This window comes from Bradysia coprophila, assembly GCF_014529535.1.
Source record: "Bradysia coprophila strain Holo2 chromosome IV unlocalized genomic scaffold, BU_Bcop_v1 contig_84, whole genome shotgun sequence".
NCBI classification, from domain to species: domain Eukaryota; kingdom Metazoa; phylum Arthropoda; class Insecta; order Diptera; family Sciaridae; genus Bradysia; species Bradysia coprophila.
This window is the reverse complement of record NW_023503376.1, coordinates 6,242,775-6,263,832: the sequence shown is the minus strand read 5'-3', so window position 1 is coordinate 6,263,832 and position 21,058 is coordinate 6,242,775. Positions and strand designations below refer to the sequence as shown.

Below are 21,058 nucleotides of genomic sequence, written 5' to 3'. Positions count from 1 at the left end.
ACATACTCCTAAAATTGACAACGAGGGCACAAAAGTCCGCGGAACAATCAAAACCTTCAAAACCTTGTCTGACTTTTATCCAATGCAAATTCTCACATGAAGGTGACGAAGAAATTGTCCGTAACAATTACGAAGGAAAACTTACCTACTCCACGTTTTGAAGAAAAACTTTCATTAATCAATAGAAAATTGACGAGGAAATTTTTTGAATGAAATATTTTCGGGAGAGGTCAATGACTATGAGTGTTAATGATATTTGTAGAACGTGAAATGACTTTAAATTAAATTTGAAGTTGTCAATTTCGTAACATCCCACACGATTACTCGGAGACTAATAGACAATTGCGACCGATTTTATCGAGGATACATGATTGATAGTATCTAGCTCAATTACGGCAATTTCACAAACTTTGTCAATGTGACGCACAAATATAATTTTGAATGAAATGAGCGAATAAACAAAATGTACCTCGCTCCGCTCGTTTGATAACACCACATTTAGTGACGAAAACAACATCTTTTCGGAACTTGTTGCATAAATTACTATTACGCGTCAACGGATAAAAAGTTGAAAAGTAGAATTTTGTTGATCCGAGGTCAGTAAACACATAAAAACGAGACTTTTCAACTTTTATGCCCAGTTTTGTATGTATCGGGGAATCTGGCACACGCACTTTTAAACTACAACTACGTAAAAGGTGAACTCTCACACGCAAGTTTATTGCTGCAAATGTTTTTTAGCCATCGACTTTATGACTCCTTTTACAAAATTTTGGAATCGACAAATCATGTGCGAGTTCACCTTTTACTCAGTTGAAAAATGCGATATTTCAGCACAGTTTGCCAAATTACCCTACGCCGTTTTGAAATTGACTTTTCTCAACTCAGTGACGAAACGGGAAACTTTCGTTGCCTTTATTGAGAAAAACGTTGTATGCAACTCGGTGATAAATCATTTTTTAGGCACACGATGTGTATTGTCACACTCGGCCTGCGGCTAGTCACATCTAGTGCCTGAAAAAGCATTTAAGCGGTTGCATAAATAACTATTACATGCTTTGGGCGAAGAAAATTCGATAAAAAGAACAATTTTCGACCCGCAAACATGTAAATTGAGTTGAAAAATAATTATCACCGAAACAGTACACTTTATGTAACTGGGATAAGGATCGAACGATTTGGAGCCCGCACTGGAGGGAAATAATTGCTACAAGTTACAACAAGTTACATTTTACATGTTAAGTCAGAAATTGGTCAACAGTGCATGATTCTACAATTAACGAAATAAGGTGGTATTTTGACAGCGTCAAAACGGAGTTTGTTTGATAGAGAGTGTATTGTCATCATGTAATACATAAATCAGTAGGACAGATTATTTGCTCTGTCATTATTTGTATCGATAAAAGCTGCGACTATAGTTAGTATATGTAACTGAGCAAAATTATGGTTGGTAAGTTATGCTCTGATTTATTAGTGAAAATTCTAGCGAATTTCAGCAGGAGACATTAAATATAACTGAAAAGCTCAATGATTCATATTTTCACACGGGAGAAGTACTTTAAAATTTTAGAAAAGGGGACAACAATGACGCTTTATCATCTCTGATTTCGGTTAGGTACTTTGACTTTGGTCAGCATGTATATTGCAATCTTATTCGATAACGTGAAATGGATATTTCCACTGACGAATTAGGTTGCCAAATTACCGCTCGATTCGTACTATTAGCCTCACATCAAATGCGAAATATTCTTCTCTTCCAATACTTTTATGGAAAACAGCTATTAGATTGAGAAGGCTCATGTGAACCGTTCAAATAAACTCCATTTGATTCAGTAACTTTTCGAATGTGAATTCTGTTTCTGTAGCGAAACATTTTTCGAATTCCAAATTTCAATGTCCGTTCTGCTGTTTTCAGCAATTTCCTAAATCGTTTGAACGAAAATACGCTGCCAGAGTGAAACATAAATTCCGATTCGACTATTGTCTTTTGTGGCCATTAAAAAAAGAAAGAATTTTCAAAGAAAAGAAATCTTTTGTTTCTCCTATTAGTTTTCGGACGAATTATTTCAGTACAAAATTGAATTTGCCTTCGGTGCAATAAAAATAATGTGGAAGACAAAGACACAACTCAGAGCCGGGAATCTGTACATAATCATAAAGAAAATATTTCCCAAACAGACATTGAATTGAAGTTGATTTTTATTATGTTTATTCAAATGTCCAATATCACGGTCGTCGCCTAGACTTGAATCTTTTTTAACGACGCCAAAGTAACCAGAACCACTAAACTACAGTTTCACACCTTCGTTTCGGTAAAAAAAGAGATTTTTAAATCTTTCTTTACACTACACTTACTCATCGATCGATGTGTTAATTGAATATCTTGTGTAAGTAGGTATTTATTATTCTGTAAAGAGGAAGAAAAAAAAGATTCTTCTTGTATTTATATTGTAAGAAGTAGAAGAAAAAAAAACGTATTGGGATTGGGGTCATTATACTTTTCATTTTTGGATGATTTTTCAAGCATCAATGTATTTTTGATGAGTGAGTGATGATGATGAGTATTGACATAACGAAATTGGAAAACACTTAGTCCAAATTTGGAATAGAACACCTCTCTTTATGGCCGCGTAAAGTTTTAATGTTATGCGCGTTCGATTTTTATATATATGGTCTTGTAGGGTGCAATCAGGTGCAAATGAATAGTAAATGTACTCTATGAGCGAAACAATTTGTTGAAAGGCGATCGCTTTTTATTTTCTAAAAACAAAGACCGTTTTTTTGGTGGGATTCGTGTCAGCGTTGACGGGTTCTTCTACATCACGCATTTTACACTCACATAATTTTAAGTTTCAAGCGAGTTTTAGATCAAATAAATCAGTTTAGGTCTGACATGGTGAAGTTTTGATAAATAAACCAATGTAACGTTGAATTGAGGAATAGTGGTACAGATTACGGTCCAGTGGGATTAAAAGTGGTTGGTCAAATAGAATAAACATTTTGTTTGAAATTAAGAAACTTTTTGTGAAGTCGATCAACTTTTCTGTCTTTGTCGAATGTTCGACCTTCTATTTGGGCCATAAAAGAAGCGAATTTTGCGTCTGTAAGAGCCTAAAAATAAAAGTTTGTTCATGCTTTAATAATAATAATAAGCTCTGGAATCAAGATATTAATCTACAGCCGAAAATTTTAATCTCATACTGCACACACAAACAAATCTATTACTTCAAGTACATTTTAACACATGCTGTCTTTGCAGAAACTGATGTTTCTGATTTTGACTACTTGAAATCAGGTATAAGAAACATTATGTAAGTCTGTTACTTCTCTTGATAACATCTAAATTATTTGATACATAACTTTTAGCTTCCATTGTTTAAACTCACGTTTTGATATAGGACAGAACACTAATCAGAGTACATCGCTTTCATGTTAGTTGTATTTTTCAATAACCGATGACTAGGTAAGGTATTCCTAAAAGGAAGGTATCCTTGGAATGGCTGTTATGCTCCAGTTGCGTTCGTCTGACCGTATAATTAATCGTTTTTGTGGTTTTTGCAAACACACAGCTTTAAATATAAATTCTCTTAGGCTTGATGCAAAATCTTTTTCATGTGTCGGGGCCGAAAATGAGGGAGTTTCGAGATTTTTCTCGGGTTTTCGACCCCTTACATGAAAATTTTTTTGAGTATCTGTTTTGGACGATTGATTTTAGATACACAAATAACTATTACTTCATTTGTTAAACATAGATGTTACTCTAAATAAGATAGTCAACCTAAGCCTATCGCTCGTTTTGTCGTCGTTATCGAAAACAGATGAATATCGTATTCTCAATGACGTTACTGGTGATTCATTATAATTGACTGCCGACGAGTCTGGTGACGACGTGTTGGAAACCATTTCTTGCTTATGAATATCAAGTCTTTAGAGAATCAGTTGATAACCTTAAGATAAAAACTCAATCATTCATCACCGATTTCCATATACAACAACCATAGAAAATAGGTCAGGGGTTCCACCCCTTCGAATATTTAATTTATTTCAGAAAACATTACCCACCAAAAAACCTGTAGTTACCTTTAGCGAGGAGCTGCACAATTTTCATGCTAACACCCATTCCATGTCGTCGAAATTTTGTTTGTCATGGAATGTGAATGTTGCTGGTTCAGCCAACAAACGTGTTCATTTTCGATTAACTATCATTTACTCTGGAAATGCCAACGTGTTTGTAGGCGAATATAGTTTATAGGATATTGTTGAACGTTTTTTTTTTTAAATTAAATTATTTTTTAGATTTATCAAAATTATCAGACTGGTATATTGTATAGTGTTCATAAGTACACACGTACAGTGTATAGACCAGCAAATGCATTATATTGCTTGTGAAATATTTTACAATATATTCTTTTCATAAAAACATAATATTTTCCCCAGTTATTGATCATCGATACGGTACATCTATGTAGTTTTGTAAAACACGAATTTATAGACGGGAAAAAAATGAGCATAACTGTTTCGAAACGAAACAACAATAATACAATCGATTTGATATTTATTTCGTCATAATTCATATCGGCCTAAGTACTAATTTTCAAAAAGATTTAACCTCGACCGGCTGACTGTACGAACGAAAATTCTGTTGAGCTTTAAGAGAATTAAACAAAACAAAACAAAAAACAGTATAGATGAACCACATCGAACATCCATCCAATGTGTGTATACAACAGGAGATCATGTATTAGAATTTTTACTCAATTTTTTTTTTCATCTTCATCTCTATATGATGGACAGCACATTGATATAAATACATTTATCTCCTGCAAGCTGATATTTCATACATTACGCGTTTCTGCATATAAACACAAACACATACATAACCACAGCCTATACGATTGGATAATTCACACATAACCCACCTAGGGTAAATTTACTTTCCATCTACATATTTGAAAAAAAAAATCGCCGAACGGCGGAAGCGAACACGGGACCAGCAGCATATCAACCAAACATGCTGACCACTACGCCAACAAATCACATAACGCGATGCAATTGGTGTCGGTAGTGGTTCGTTAGTCACTTCTACATCGATCAAATGATCAGAGTAGTCGGAATGATGTGATTTGAACGAAATGTTGAGGTGGATAGTATATGTGTGTGAGTAAGTAAATAAAGGATTCTCTGTATGATGTTTTTTTTGTTGTGAATGCGTTTTAAAACAACATGCTTAATTAATTAATTTTAAATCCAAATTTTTGTGGTTATTTCGCTAATGTATGAAATATCAGCTTGCAGGAGATAAAACATTGTTCTACCTTGGTGTATATTTCTCGAATCACTTCTTATGTACAATTGTATATACACTCGCTGGCGCTCGTTATATACAATTGTACATACGAAGTTATTCTCGAAATATACACCAAGGTAGAAAATGTACTATTCTGATTTATATAAATTACTTAAATAAATCATATTTCTTTTGTTAATTTTGAATAAAAAGTATTTTGATTGACTTTGAACATACCAGCCAATTAACTGGCCGCCTTCATCTCCCGCTTCACACCTCATATATTGATGGATATACGTTGGCAAAGGTGATAAATTAAAAAAAAAATATCGTCAATAATTCAAAATGTGTTTTTTTTATCAAGATTGAATAAAGTCATTAGTCAAAACAAGATTTTATAAATAAAAAAAAGGGTTGCATGACCACTTTTGGATGTCCATCGATAATCATATAGGCATGTTGTATATATTTATATATATATTGATTGGATAACACACAACACACAGTGTGTGTGTATCTAGAGAGGTATTTCAATTTTATTAAATTAAATTGATGAATTTAAATAATTTTTTATTTTCAAATTGACAATTATTTTATTATTAAAAAATTATGATTGTTTATCTCTGGCACCTATAAATACATATCTGATTATAACACACTCCATACCATGTGAGAGCATAGTTGAGGTGTCTGGTTTCCGGGAGTGGAAACGTATTTAACCGATTGGTTTGGTGATGATCAAGCACATTTTCGTTTCGTCGAAATTCATAGGTTTCCGATGAACGTTTTCAATAATTTATTTTGCAATTTTGTTTTATTGGCTTTGGGTTTATTACCAGTATATTTGATTAATACACAACGATGTACATAACTGTGATGACTCGACGCTGGGAATTATCTGCTGAGAAACGGTGTTTTACACAAATAAACAGTTTGCTAGGAAAATTATTAAAAGAATTATGAAAGGTGTTCGGTGAAGAAGTTTATTTCAATATCTACTAAGAATGTTCTGCAAGTTTTGAAAATAAGATAAGTCACAAAATGGTCAATTTTACCGACCACGAACCATTTGCTGGAAAACATTTTCCCATTATTTCCAAAATTTAACTAAGGAAAAATTCAACAAACCATGAAATCAGAATTCATCTTCTCTAAACGTACCCATAACGCAAGCTGCATTTGAACGCTGTAAAGCAATAGGTATTCTTTGCTTCAAATAAGCCTTACATCTTGTTTCACCAGTTCTTTCAGAGATCAAATTGCAAAGAATATCCACGAACCGAACAGCTTCCTCGCACCAAGGACCTCTACTGCGAATGGTAAAATGAAATAACCTTGGTCGGAAAGCTCTTTGTAACGGTTCAATTTGACATCTGCTGCTTCTGTTTCTCGCGACTGAACCAGCCTTTTTTGAACTAAAACCTATGTATGATGGAGCTAAGGTGTCGGAACATGTTGCATCCCAGACCAACACCTGACCATTACACCATGGTATCAATGTGACCCAATATGATGCATTATATTATTAAATTCAGAATGACGAGGAATCCTGCCTGCACTATAAAGACACCTTAATCCATCGGTTCCATCTTCGCTTACAAATTCACCGCATACTCACTTATGACGACTACAAATGTCTGTACCGGTTCTCCATGCGATTGAAATTCGAAACGTGTTATTATCAAGTAACGTTCCTGTTGATTTCGACGGGAGGGCTGCCAGCCAAGAATTCGATTCCTTTACCGTTGATGCTAAGAATCTTGCTTTATCTAAATGAGAATCGAAAGTTAAAGATTCAATCTTTTGAGAAATTAACAAGTTATCCCAAGATCTTTGGTTCGACACATGGACCGGAATTTCATCGGAATGAGTAAACCACTTCTCCAAAGCACGGCTGTAGTCGGATACCATTGTCTCATCTGATAATTGTGGGTACATCGAGGTGACGAGATCGATAACCGATTGAACCGAACTTATGAATCACCATTTTTGATCGTTAATTTGAATTAAAAATCGATTCCATGGCAGATTTCATATCTTCATCCAAACTTCTGAGAAGACGCTCGTGTTTGAAACACGCTGTCGTTCGTAATAAGTAAGTTAGTTTAGGAATTCCGAAGCAATTTTTCAGAAGATAAAATGCTATGCGATGATTCAATTGTTGAAGCCTTTCGAACAAAAATTTTAAAAATTTTATTTCGTCGTGCATCTTGGTGAAGATTCTCTCCTCAGCCTCTTCCGTAATTGCTGCACCTAATAGTTCAAGACCGTCTGATACTACTTTAATACCTGGTGAAAGATTATCGAATTTCTTCGTTATGTCTTTGTCCTCCATTCCACAGTAGAAAATTTCACATTTTACTTGGATTTTTCTTTCTAAACCAATTTTTCTACATTCTTCAATCAAAATTTCGAAGTCATGTAGGACTGTTTCTGGATCACCACCCAAAGTACCATCGTCTAAGTATACCATACATTTAGTTCTGAAGTCAGCATTTCGATAAATGGGTGAATTGGGATCGCCTTGTTGGGCTCCAACGTGAGAAGATATTTGGTCAGAATCGAAAAACAAACATGACGTTGTAGAATAACATAAAAGCGAAAATTGATATAGTTTATATTATATTAAGTTTCTACGAATTACAAACATATGATGGTGTAATCTGCTACTTCTGATAATTACTGACAGGTGAAGTAGTTTTTAATGTTTGGTACAAAATCTTTTACTTCATTAGTTCTAACAAATGTTTTGCAATATATAGAGAACACTCGTTTATTTTGGTTGTTGTTATCGATAACAGATGTTCAGTTGTTCGTAAAATCATATCTTTTGATTTAGAGGTATTCACATTTGATAGGTACTCTGCTGGTCGAAAAGTTCATTCGAATTCTGAAAATCAAATGTTATTATAGGAATAGGACCAACTGACAGGAATGGAAATATTCCAACAACACAATCAAATGAGCTCCCAATGAAATTTATTAATTTTCACTAGCTAATATCGTTTTTTGTTGCAGCCAGCTGTTCATTAATTTAGATTCAGCTGAAAATAGAGGAGGTCTAAACTCCAGAAGTTATAATAGCAACTATTAGCTCCTCCCTCCGCTAAATGTGTGGTGTGCCATTAAAATTACTCAACGGGAACGCTAAAAACTTATTTTTATCCAATTATCGGTTTTGCAAATTTTAAAAAAAATGGATTGTTGAACATAGATTTAACATGGTGATAGTGGCGATATAGCATTCTAACATAACATAATTACATACATAACGAACATTCTTTGAAAATGTCTTCCATTCAGGCTTATAATATTGTTGGATGTGTATTATACAAAAACAACAAAACGAAACAGAAGAAAAAAAACGTTTTGCCATTGAAAATATTTACTACATTGGCAGACAATTGCAATTTATACGAAGTGAATTCGCTGGAAATATTCAGAGAATTATTCGCTCGGAATAAAAGAGGATTAGACAATAAAAATAATAGATTTTATCGAATATCGTTTTATCTGTAGATTTGTACAAATATAATCGGACTGCATTTCTCATTCAATATTTTGATGTTAAGTACGTATACGTTGTTGTATGGGCTGTTGGTATTTCAAAAGTGATTTTTACGTTGTTAAGCTGTTCACGGTAGTAACCTTGTCAAGATGTATTATCTCTTACTCACCTTAAGCCAGATTGCTATCACAAATGTGCTTGGTGAGTATATTTTTATACGATTCTCGTAGTCGATTTCTACACCAATCATTGATGCGATAGCGATACCGATCTAGCTCTACATCAATGTGAATTAGTAAACTAACATGCCTGGTTGTAAAACATTTCAGCAAAAGTCTAATTTTTCGTCGTTATAATTAACAGTTTCGTGATCTCTCCTCAACCTTTTAGACCGACATGAATCTGGTACTTCTGCTGTTCAAAGTAACGTATAGTGCATGACAAGTCTTTTACTTCATTAGTTTAAGCAATATTTTACTATTTAAGACTTCACATTAACCGTAACTAATCGCTTATTTCTGTCGTTGCTGTAGATAACAGATGATTACGGTTTATTTTCATTTGCATACGAATTTTATTTTTCACTGAAATTCAATTATCATTATCATTATCATTATTAACATGCTGTCGACCAACTCCTTCCCACGCCTTGTTCTACAGCATGTGTCCTTTTGTCTATTTGTCTTAATTTAACAAATGCTGACACAAGCAGTGCTATTTAAATTATTTGCGCTAATTTGCCCACCAATTTAGTGGGGAAAAACCTAAGAGGTAATTTTACCTAGAGAGGAAATTTCGAACAAAATTACGTAAAATATGTGGTCTCAACATGAAATACGAAATGTTTATTGGTATATCTGTTTGCCATCTTAATTCAGATGTCAAATTGAACTATCGAAAGCGAAAAGCGTCAACGCATACATAAATTGGTGGAAAATTTTACGAAATGTGTATCTTATGCAAGCTGATGTTGGGACCACATTTCGTCGTACAAATTTCCTCTCTAGTTATAATTACTCTAAGGGAAAAACTCGCACTATCAAATATTACGTATTTTCACGACAGAGTAAAGTTAATCAGACAGGAGCGCTGATTTGACTGAATAATCTAGTAGTCCTATATTTTTTTGCGAATAAAATTTTTCAATTTATGTCAGTGTTCATTTGAGTTCATTTTCATACAGTGTATTAGGTTCCTTATTTGACGTTTCGAAAATGAACCGCTCCTGCCAGGTTTATTTTACTCTGCCGTGGTATTTTATGCCGGGACCACAAATTTTACGTAAGTCTGTACGTAATTTACTGTCTCAGTAATCATACCTTAGACAGGAAATTACGTACAGAATTACTTCCAATTTGTGGTCTAAGGTTGAGTGAGATGAACTTTACATTTTTAACATTTTTCGTGAATTTTTCTACAATAGATCTCAACGAAATTTTCCTTCATAGTGGCCCACTCCCACTCCATCAAAAAGTGAAAAATGTTGGCCAATTCACATAGACTGTCATTGACTTAACTCAGGCACTTTTGCACTGAGTCAACGCACTTCAAGCATGAGTTGTACTCTAAATAGAGTACTGAAACTTGACAATGTGTGACACAACTGTAAAACACTGTATAAATATTTTCATATAAAATACTTGCTGCAGCTGACCACTTCGATCACGTTGACTGAAGTGCGTTGACTGATTGCCTTCTGAGGTTTAAAATATTGTATAAGAAAAGTGTTGGATAATAGTCTCAAAGCAGGAGCTATAATACTTCCTTTGATGTCTTTTAAAGTTCAAAGTAGTGCTAAGTGTACCAATGGAATTGGCCAGTATTCCGATGAATGTAACATTTACAACTAAAATTTATGTTCCGACAAAACTTTCAGCCATTCACACAGTCTCTGCTTTCACATAAAAGCATTAAATGATTAATGATTAACATCAGAAGATCTTACCATTCTACGCCTGTAGCATATTGTCTTAAGTTGCATAAGACCCTCATATAAATATATATATAAGAAATGGTGCATTACGTTGCGTTTTTAATTAATAAATAAATTGATTAGGATAACCGAATGCGTATCTGTATAAATGAGACGATGAACCTTTTTATTCACGAATTTGGTTGATTTTTAATATTTTTTTACGTAACACATCTTCAGCATCGATAACGACATTCGAGTCTATGAAGTTTTGATGATAAATTGAAACATCAAACATAATTAACCTTTTGATATTTATTTGACTTCATTTAACGAACAGCATCCAAAAACATATTATGTGATAATTACATGTTGAATATTGAAACGAAACGAAAATGAAAATCATAATAATTATTGTTCGTTTGTTGTTTTAATATGAATGTAACATACGTTTGATTAATGGTCACTCGCCGTATAATAATGAACAAATAAATGCAAAAACGAGTTATATGTGCTCTCTTCATTCTCATTTTTTTTCGTCTTCTTCTTCTTCTTCCATCAAATTAACACAAAACTAGAAATACACTTAATATATAAAAGTTGGGGAACAATTTAAACTCATTGAAATTCTGACATTTTCTAGTGATTAATGGGCAGAACAATGTAACAATTCCAATAATAAAATATGAAATTTTTCTGAAATGACAAAGAAAGTAGGAACGCTCATCAAAGAAGTGTAATTAATAATTTTATGAGCATCTCGCTGGTGTGAGCCGAGAGCAAATCACCATTTGTACATTGCGTTTTTATTATTATGAGTGAAATATGCCATATATCCATTCAAGATGTGTGATGCTTGACTATAATAGATTGGAAAACATATTTAGGTTAACGTAAACAAATTATTTTATGTTTTTATAATAATAAAAAAAAAACTTGGTCAGTACATCGACTTCTCGGTCTGGTTTAATGATGAATTAAAGTCCGTAAAGACAACAAAAAAAAACTGATTTCTTCTGTACTTTAGATCTGTGCATCTTGACCATAATGTCAACAAATTTGGCAGTTTTTAGGCTATACCATGGAAAGTATAGATTAATTTACATTATCACAACCTCAAGTGCTTTCATATGTTAACGACAACAATTACAAAAATGTGTGTTAAAAGCAATGAAGTAACAGATTTTGCCTCAAACACGAGGTGATACTTTTAACAAAATAAGCAATAGATTATAAGGCTTATGTACTGTTTTGATGTTATTGATAAATACCGAAATAATTCAAATTAAGTTCTCGGGTTTTATTGTGAATAGAATGCTTTCAATTGAAAATTAATAAAATCCTCCTCACTGCAGTGACAATAAAAAAGTTAATAGACCAACGGAAATCGGCCCAAATTATTTTTGATTCGTATACAGATTTATAGCTAGATATTGTTGACCGATTGTACTGCATCATACAGGTTGTAATATTATAAAAAAAAAAGATTTACAGGTCGATATTAACCGCATGTTTACTCACATGGATTAAATTTGGAAATTTGGAAATGAGGGGATAGTGTTACATTTGTTTAAGTTACAGTGTTTGAGGTCAATAACGAATACAACAAATTCCACAATTTGAATAGTTGTTCCAGAATTTAAAAAATAAAACTTTTGGAATCTAACAACCTACGAAGTGCGTTGATTCTAATAAAGGCATAGACGCTATGGTGTCATTTGTTATCGACAAATGCGACAAAGTAAGCAATCAGCTCCAGGTGAGAGGTTCTTATAAATAGTAAATTGTATGTTAAAATTGATTATGTGAAAGATTTTACTAACACTGATCAAATGAAGTAATAGATTAGATAACTATATGATGGAAATGGTACTTCTTGTGTGAAATTTGCCGATTGAGGCGTAGCCAAGGTCGGTAAACATACAAGAATTACCATTTCCATCATTTTCACCATTGGCAAGTAAGGTATTTTATTCAAAAACTTGAGGTAAAGTTTTGGATCCGTGCAGTAAAGTCAACTTTACGACTCACGTTTTTGAATAAAAAATATAAAAGTTCCAGTGAAGATGTTAAAATCTAATTTGATTTAACAAGGACACCATTCTGGTAATAGTTAAGCAAGAAATGAATTAATTAAATCGTGGAACCAGTCTGTACAATGAAAATGCAAAACTTTCAAATAAAAGCCATTTACCAAGCACCTTTCCGATTCTAAATACCACAATACAAAATTAAGATCAGAATGATTGACTGTCAATAAAACATTCAAAATCAGATTTTAATAATTTGAATTTTATTCTTTTGAGAAAAGTTGTTACTTAAATGGTAATTTTAACCATTACTACACGCCGACAAAGCGCTCACAACTGGATTGATTGTACATTTTATTACTCTCTATACTCATCTGAACTTTAAAAATTATTTCCAGAGATAAACACATATAAGTTCAATACAATTTTTTTTTTTTTAAATTAAATGCGCGGCAATGGAATAACAATGGCAATAAGCAATATTGACGAAAGTAGAAAAAAAACGAACCGAACGAACACTTTTATTATTATTAAATAAAAATGTACTCAATCATTTATAAGAGATTTAAATCAGGACGCACCTTAACTTTAAATCCCAAACCGAAGAATTGTGTAACTGACATACATATTATTTTCAATAAAATAATTTTCATTTTAAAAGAAATATCACAAATCGAAATTGAGCTGAGAGCGAGACGTTGTAACACATTGGACATTCCAAAATGAATTAAATCAAAATGATTTTAATGAACGAAATATTTAAAAAAAATGTTTTTGAAAGATTATTCGATCAGTAAACTACAATACCGAATTATGTTCATCGATTGAAATATTTTTAGCAATCAATCATCCTATCGTGCGTAATCAAAAGAACCCAACGAATATCAAACCAAAAAAAAAGTTATCAAAATAATACAAAGAATATTAATTTAGATTTGAAATTTATGGCCACAAAACACAGAAAAATAGAATGGGGAATGTAGGCAATTATATATTCTGGAATATCCAACATTACATGGTAGTTAACGAAAGTTTGTTTGCTGAGGATGTTTGTGTCGAATTGCTTAGAAACCTGTATACTAATAATTTCGAATGCAGTTCGATTTGCACTATCCATTATGTCAGGTATTAAATGGTTGACTTTAGCCGGAAGAAACCACAGACCACGGGAAACATCGAGACTATAAGGCTCGGTAAAAGGGGTATGTAAAAATGATTTTGTTTTGTTTTTTAATGCCTGAAAGCCATCTTAACATCTTGAAATTAATTGCGGCTTGCCAACTTTCGGCACCCTGGACTTTACTTAAATAGTCGAGGAATGCCTCCAAATAAATTTATAAAAATCCAAAACTGAATTCTAGATTTTTAGAAATTTATTTGGAGGCATTCCACAACTATTTAAGTAAGTCCAGGGTGCCGAAAGTTGACAAGCCGCAATTATTTTGAATGTGTTAATCCTTTCTAATATCGTTGTGTCACGATATAATCAAATCTAGGACTTCGTGTACATAAAGTGGGGCACAGTGTTTCATACAAAGCATTTTTATTCGTTTGTGTAACATGCATTTTGTTGTTGTATAAGAGAATACTGACTCACTGTAGACATCCAGTTTTGCTTATACAGTCCAAGTGCTGCAACAGGTCTGATTTGACTTGCTTATGCGGTCCAAGTACTGTAATCAGATTTGACTTGCTTATGCGGTCCAAGTACTGTAACAGGTCAGATTTGACTTGGCTTGGACTTGATATAAGAAAACTTGATTTGAATCTGACCAGGTTCAGGAAGTAATTTCAATTCTTAAATTCTTAAATTCTTAAAAATAATCAAATATTCTGACAACTCTTTTATTTGAGAATATTAGAAATTTTCAGAATTATTTTCTGTCTTTTAAGAGTCAATTCGCCAATTTTTCGGCCACTTGGAAAACAAGCTATCTCCGATATTATTGAGTTATAGCTAATTCGATTCGTCGTTCAATTCTAACCCGTTCGTCTGTCATTTTTTACAAAAAAAATCCAGTTTGGGTGTAATGTGTGTACATGTCATATGATGTCAAGGGGTGGTGAATACACTTTTTTTAGCAATATCTTGGGGAAAGAGGAATCCAAAAAGTTAAAACTTTGTAGGATTGTTGACCTGTCCACGGCCGACAATTTGAGCCCATCCTGACTTCCACACTCACCACCAATGGCCAGCCATCAGTCAAAGTATGGTCAACTTTCAAAGAGTGCTGTATCTCTGAAACATCATTGTTCTGAGGAGCTGACTACATATTATAGTAGCTGACCTCAGCCACCATCACATATCAAAATTTGACCTCAGAAGTTTTGTGTCGCACGATTTGCGGACCATTTGAAAAAAAGTTGACCTTTCCGGCTGTAATAAAAGAATAAATTTGAACCAAATTCTCGTCCAAAATAGTTTTTTTTTATTAGTAACTTGTCTGGGGGAGAATTCTAGCCCATAACTGATCGATTCCGAGAACTATATGCATGCTGTACCTGTTGCAATTCAACAAATTGGAGATGTTTTGCGATCATGTGCATATCGAATATTTCACCTACGGCGTAGTATAGATCGGTCAAAAACCCTTAAAAGAGTAAAAAGTGACGCAAGTCCTTGTGTTTACTTCCAAAACAACTGATATCGTTGGAGGTAACGCTTTCTTAAATTGCTTACAATCAGCAGCGATGAAATTGCATCATGAATTTGCTTCAGCTGTTACTGTTTTTCAACCAAAACAGTTTTCAAAAAAGCCATTGGGTTCCAGGTGGATCTGGAAACGAAATTTTTAGGTTCCTACCTCTGAACCTGATCTTATGTTTGGGTTCGGGCTAACATCAGGCTCTCATCAACCTGATTCGATTCTTTAAACAGATTTAGACATTATTGCACTATTTTATCAGAAAATAAATTTCTCTCCAGCAAATTGTGATTGAAGTAGCAATATGAAGTGAGATTTAAGGTCATCTTGTGCTAAATTTCAAAGTCACAATTCACATTAGATAAAGGAAGTGTTATTGTCGTTGCTACAATTGGTCTACAAAAATCAAACTACCCTTTTTGTAACCCCCAATGCATACACTACGAAAATAAATTGTAAATAAAGCTCCATCCACCACAAACATAACAAATATTCCCTCATTCCTTTTTTCAGTAACTTTCAATGTTTATTCCAGACGGGACACGATAATTTCTATCAAAGCACAAATAATGGAACGCATTATCAGTTCCAATTAAATTCTTCAAATTTTTAATTTTGTCTCGAAAAATGATTGTGAACGATGTCGGTTAAGTGCGACGAAGAATCGACCGGAAACAGTGAACAGGATTGGGAAATTTTCGATGTATTGTGCAAGGATGTGAGTTTGTTTTGCCTTCCGTCGAATGCAAACTTTGGTTTTTTCGTTCCGTCTGACAAAAAAAAATCAATTTGATTTATTTCTGATCCCAACGTAACTAAATATCCTCGGGCACGAATCTTATTCTTTTTATTAAAAAATATTTGCGACGAATGCATTAAATGATCCGGTGCCATGTAAAACGGATATATATTAACCATGGTAACCAACAGACTCAGATTTGTTTTGTTTTGTATACCGGTGAAACCCATATCTGTTATGTACAGGCAAACATAAAATGCCTACGGTGGTTTGTGTCAAAGAATGTGTCTCTCATAGTTTGTATGCATGATAATATTATAGAACATAGTTACAACCACCCCATTGGGGTATTCTATGTGGGTTTATATCACTAAAAAAAGGGAACGTAACTCGATACTACACAGTCTATTTATAGCCTACATTAGAATATTCGCATTAGATATTTTTGTGAAACCTAAAGCTTTCTTCGAATAACAGTTGAACCCGATCACGTGAGGCACGACCTAAATTTAGTCTCGATTGTTTTCCATTTTTAACCTTTTCACATTTTTGTTACGTTCAGTTGGTATATTGAAGCCGTACAGCGTAGTCCCTTTTCGACCATACTTCTTTAACGAGCTGCTTAAAATATCTGTTTATAAAAAGTGAATTATGTCAGATCACCATTATCATCATCGTCATAATGATTTTCATCGTTCGAGTCATCATCAATCTTTACATCCTCCACCACCAATGCATCATCATCATGTTAAACATATCATAATTCATCTATCACCTAAATCATTCCATAAAATTTTCATTCTACCATTCACAGATAGTTGAACCAGCTTGTGGGGATCATTTAACACATTCACTGGATTTGGTGACAACCTTACGCAGTGAACTAGCTGCCTCAACATATAAGAGGGATCGTCTGATAGCTGAGGTGAAGTGGCAGATTTTCTTTTCTTTTGTGATTTTTCTCTACAACATTTTGTTCCCATTAGCTTTCGGATACAAAAAGTAGTTTATCTGCCCGTGATTCAGAATGCGAAACATTGAGAGCTCAAACAGCACGACAATCGGCCTTAATTTCGTCGTTACAATCTCGTTTACAGGCGACTGAGCACAGGGAACGAAATTTGCAGGTATGACATTAAAGTCATTATTTTGTTGGGAACACCGAGAATGTCTGTTGTACACCAAGGAATGGAGCCGAAATACGGTTTTTTTTTCCTCTATCGATTTAATAATGTTGAAAGTATATGAGCATTATAATGGAAAATATAGCGACATTCAATTTGGGGGCTGTGTGTATAGAGATGGTAAAAGCAATTATGTGTTCTCGTGTCCGATATGAATAAAACATTCCTGTACACAAAAGAAAAGAAATTGAAAATTGGGATTGTAAACTAATCGGGATAATAGTTTGGGAAGGAAACCGATTTCTTTCGATGAGTAGTTGAAAGTGGTTGAAAATCGGACTTGGGATATTATTGCGAATATAATCTCTAAATACCCTATTAAAAACGACCATGACAGGTCTCATGAATCTTGGATGAACTCCAATGAACAATTCCTATAAATTCTCGGTCTCAAATGTTCTCAAAGGCTCGAAATACGTAGTCTCACAGCTATACAAAAGTTTCGATCTCAAAGAGAGTTTCAAATACGTTTTTTTACCGGGCAGTTATCTGTTATCGACAACTACGATAAAAATAAGAGATCACCTCTGACATGTGTACTCTTAAATAGCAAAAAGTTTAGTAAAACTAGTGAAGTAGTAGATTTTCCATCAAACATGTTCTTTAAACAACAGAAGTAACAGATTTAATTGTAATGTAATATCCTTGCCGTTTATGGTAGGTTGCGTTTATTAGAAGAAGATGATCATTTTGTGAAGGTTTATGTAGTCCTAAGTGTTTTGTTATACATTGGTGGATGCAATCAAGTACATGAATTCATTTTTTGTTTCGGTAAACACGAGGGAGACATTCTATTTTGTGTGAGCCAGAATCCAGAATCCTTTTACTGCATTTGAAAAACATTTAACAAAATTTTGATAGACTCGTAGCGAGGCAGCTACTCAACTGTTACAACGTGAGAAAAGATCATTCGAAGAGAAGAACAAGGAATTAGTTTCGCGAAATCGACGATTGGAAGGTGACTTGGCTACAGAAGAAACGCATCGAGAACAGGCGCGGTAATTTACTAGTTTTCCTAAAAAGCTGTCGCTTCATTTTTCATCAAAATGTTGTATTTAGATGTCAACTACAAGATTTAGTCCGTCGCTTGTGTCTCTGCCTGGGTATCGATCCTTGCGAATCAAATCATTTAACACCAGAAACGGTTGTGGCTAAAGCCACCGATGTTGTAGCTGAGGTTCAACGTCTACGAACCAAATTAGGCACAACATCCGAAACGTTGCATGGTTGCGAAGCGGAATTGTTGAATACACGTACGACAGCATGTTCCGATAAGCAACGATTGCAAGCCCAAGTGGAGGCTTTGCAGGCATTGAGTCAAGATTTGGAGAACCGAAGTCGACAGGCTGAACGAGACCTGCAAATTACGAGAGATCGATTAACCGAATGCGACGTAACTGGTAATAAGTTACGCGAAGAACTTCGAGGATTCGAATCGAGATGTTGTCGACTTCAAAATAACTTGGACCGTTTTCAAAATGATCGCTTGCAATTCTTACGTAATATTGCGTCGATCCTTTGTGTACCTGAACCTTGTGAGACACTCATTAAGGATAAGATTCGCGAGATTTTGACAGAAAATCAGTCACAGCACTCGGTAGTTTAATTCAATTACCACTGGAATCTTTGAGAAAATTAATCTATTTTCTCAAGCAGCAAATTGTGAGCATGCGCGAACAAATTGCAGCGGATACAGGACGTCACAGAGAAGCAATGGAAGCGACCACTTGCCGTTTACGAACGGAAGAATCTCAAAAGTGTAGTCTGGAGGAACGGCTGGAAAAAACCCATGACGAATTACAAAAAATGAAAGCTGAACATTGCAATGTGAGTGTTTCAGAGTCTGGCTTCTGATACCGACAAAGAGAAAAATCTAATTCAATTTCGCCTGCAGTTGAGTGACTACTTGGTTCGACTGTCCCGAGCACTTAGCTGGAGTGAGTGCACAAGTCCTCCGGAACATGGAACTGATACGACAGTCTTGGCTGAAACGTTGCTTGAACGAGCCGAACGGTTATCAATTCATCACGACAATCACATTCACTCATCGTTTGATAAGCACCACGCCGATCACCATCACACACTTCCAACACATCATCATTCGTTGAAACTACGTCGAGAGAGATCATGTCATGACATTCCATTGAAAGAGGTATGCCAGCATATCGCGTGGATCTTAGATGAAAAATTTAGAAAAATAAATATTCCTTTCAGAGCACAGCCATGTACAGCCTTCAAAGACGCGTTAGAGTTCTCCGAGAGCAGGTTCAACGAAGAGATTTGCACTTAGAATTGCTCAGACGAAAATTAGCCCTGTTGGAAGACGGAGCCAGAGGAAAATGCATCGCACTGAATGAGAGAGATGAAGCTATGAACCGAGCACGAAGGACTACCAAACAGGCTGAAAAAACCGCCCAACAATTAATCGAAGCGAAAGCCCAGCTTTCGGAATTGAAGTCACAGTTAGCTGATGCGGCTGATTACAAGGTCAATTTTTAGCAAGTAGAAATCTCGCTGTTCAATTAAAGCAAAAAGTTCTTTCTTCAAATGATCAGATTGCCGCCCTGGAACGGGCTCGTAAGATTGAAGACCTACAAACTCGGATTGCGGATATGGAAGGAGAGAAAGCTAATTTGATTACTCAATTGGCTAGTTATAAGACTAGGGCACGGTCAGCGGTCGAATGTTCCAACGATAAAGGTCGACGAGACGAACAAACAATTCATGTAAATTGGTCGGAGGCCGGACCTTCGAAAACGGAAATTAATTTTCGATTTTTTTTTAGAATTTGAGGGAAGAGTTATCCCGCATCAAGGTCCAACTATCTGACTTAAATCATCGGTTGTCTCAATTGCAAGCATTCCGGAGCTCTGTTGCTCGTCTACTGCATCTACGAGATATTCCACATGCTGGAATTTTGCAACGGCTTCAAACATTATGCCATGCTCATCAGGTTCGACAAACAATAAGATGTTCAAATTCTTCTGATACTACTAACCAAAATTCTAGGAATTCACAACCCTATCACGGCGATATGATACCACATCACCGTTGGTGAATGAACATCCATGTCCACGGTTTGATGAACTTGTACCGCCAACAACTCAATGCCGTCCACTCAGTTCAAGTTCCATTCATATGCGCAGATTCGATGACTCCGGAATGGACGACCATTTTGACGATGAGTTTGAATTTCACAAGAAATTCTAGGACTCATCGTTGCTTATCAAGCGACGTTCTTTTTTCATTTCTTCACCGTAATACTTTTGCAATAGAGCATTTCAATACCAATTTTCAACAAAGTTTTCTTAATCCACTCAGCCAGCTATAATTCGCCATCCTTAGAACATCGTAAAACAAATGACGAGTCCTTTATCGATTTGAATCTTGTTTCTTGTTGCCAAATTTCTGAGTTATTCTGTTACAACGTACTAATGTAACTGTACCAATACCAATATCTGTCTAACCGAATAATCAAGATTTATTACCCAAAATGATATTGCATGCAATATAGCACGCAACAAGATTGAGTCAGAAAGTTTTGTCATTTCTTGACTTGAGTCACTTCAATGGCATGGCAAATGGAAGAAATATGCCATGTGCCGTAGTTGTTTTTGATATGGTACTGGCTTTCATATTTGTGGATAATGACACCGAAAATGTCTATTTGTGTCGAACATTCCGATGAGTAAGGTCAAAGGTCATCGAAGTTATGAGGTTAATTCCGAAATTGTTAAAAATCAGTAGAACATC

At 34.7% G+C, this 21,058-nt stretch overlaps 1 protein-coding gene across 1 annotated transcript; it reads left to right on the top strand.

The window, feature by feature from the left end:
* Positions 1-16,022: 16,022 nt before the first annotated feature.
* LOC119072967 (coiled-coil domain-containing protein 170) lies at positions 16,023-20,590 on the top strand. Its single transcript, XM_037178284.1, has 11 exons — positions 16,023-16,100; positions 16,936-17,046; positions 17,108-17,248; positions 18,167-18,303; positions 18,365-18,902; positions 18,962-19,132; positions 19,200-19,457; positions 19,520-19,792; positions 19,861-20,031; positions 20,091-20,258; positions 20,315-20,590. Exons 1-11 carry the CDS (start codon positions 16,023-16,025, stop codon positions 20,513-20,515), a joined length of 2,247 nt encoding a protein of 748 aa, XP_037034179.1. The 3' UTR covers positions 20,516-20,590.
* The last annotated feature ends 468 nt before the right edge of the window (positions 20,591-21,058 follow it).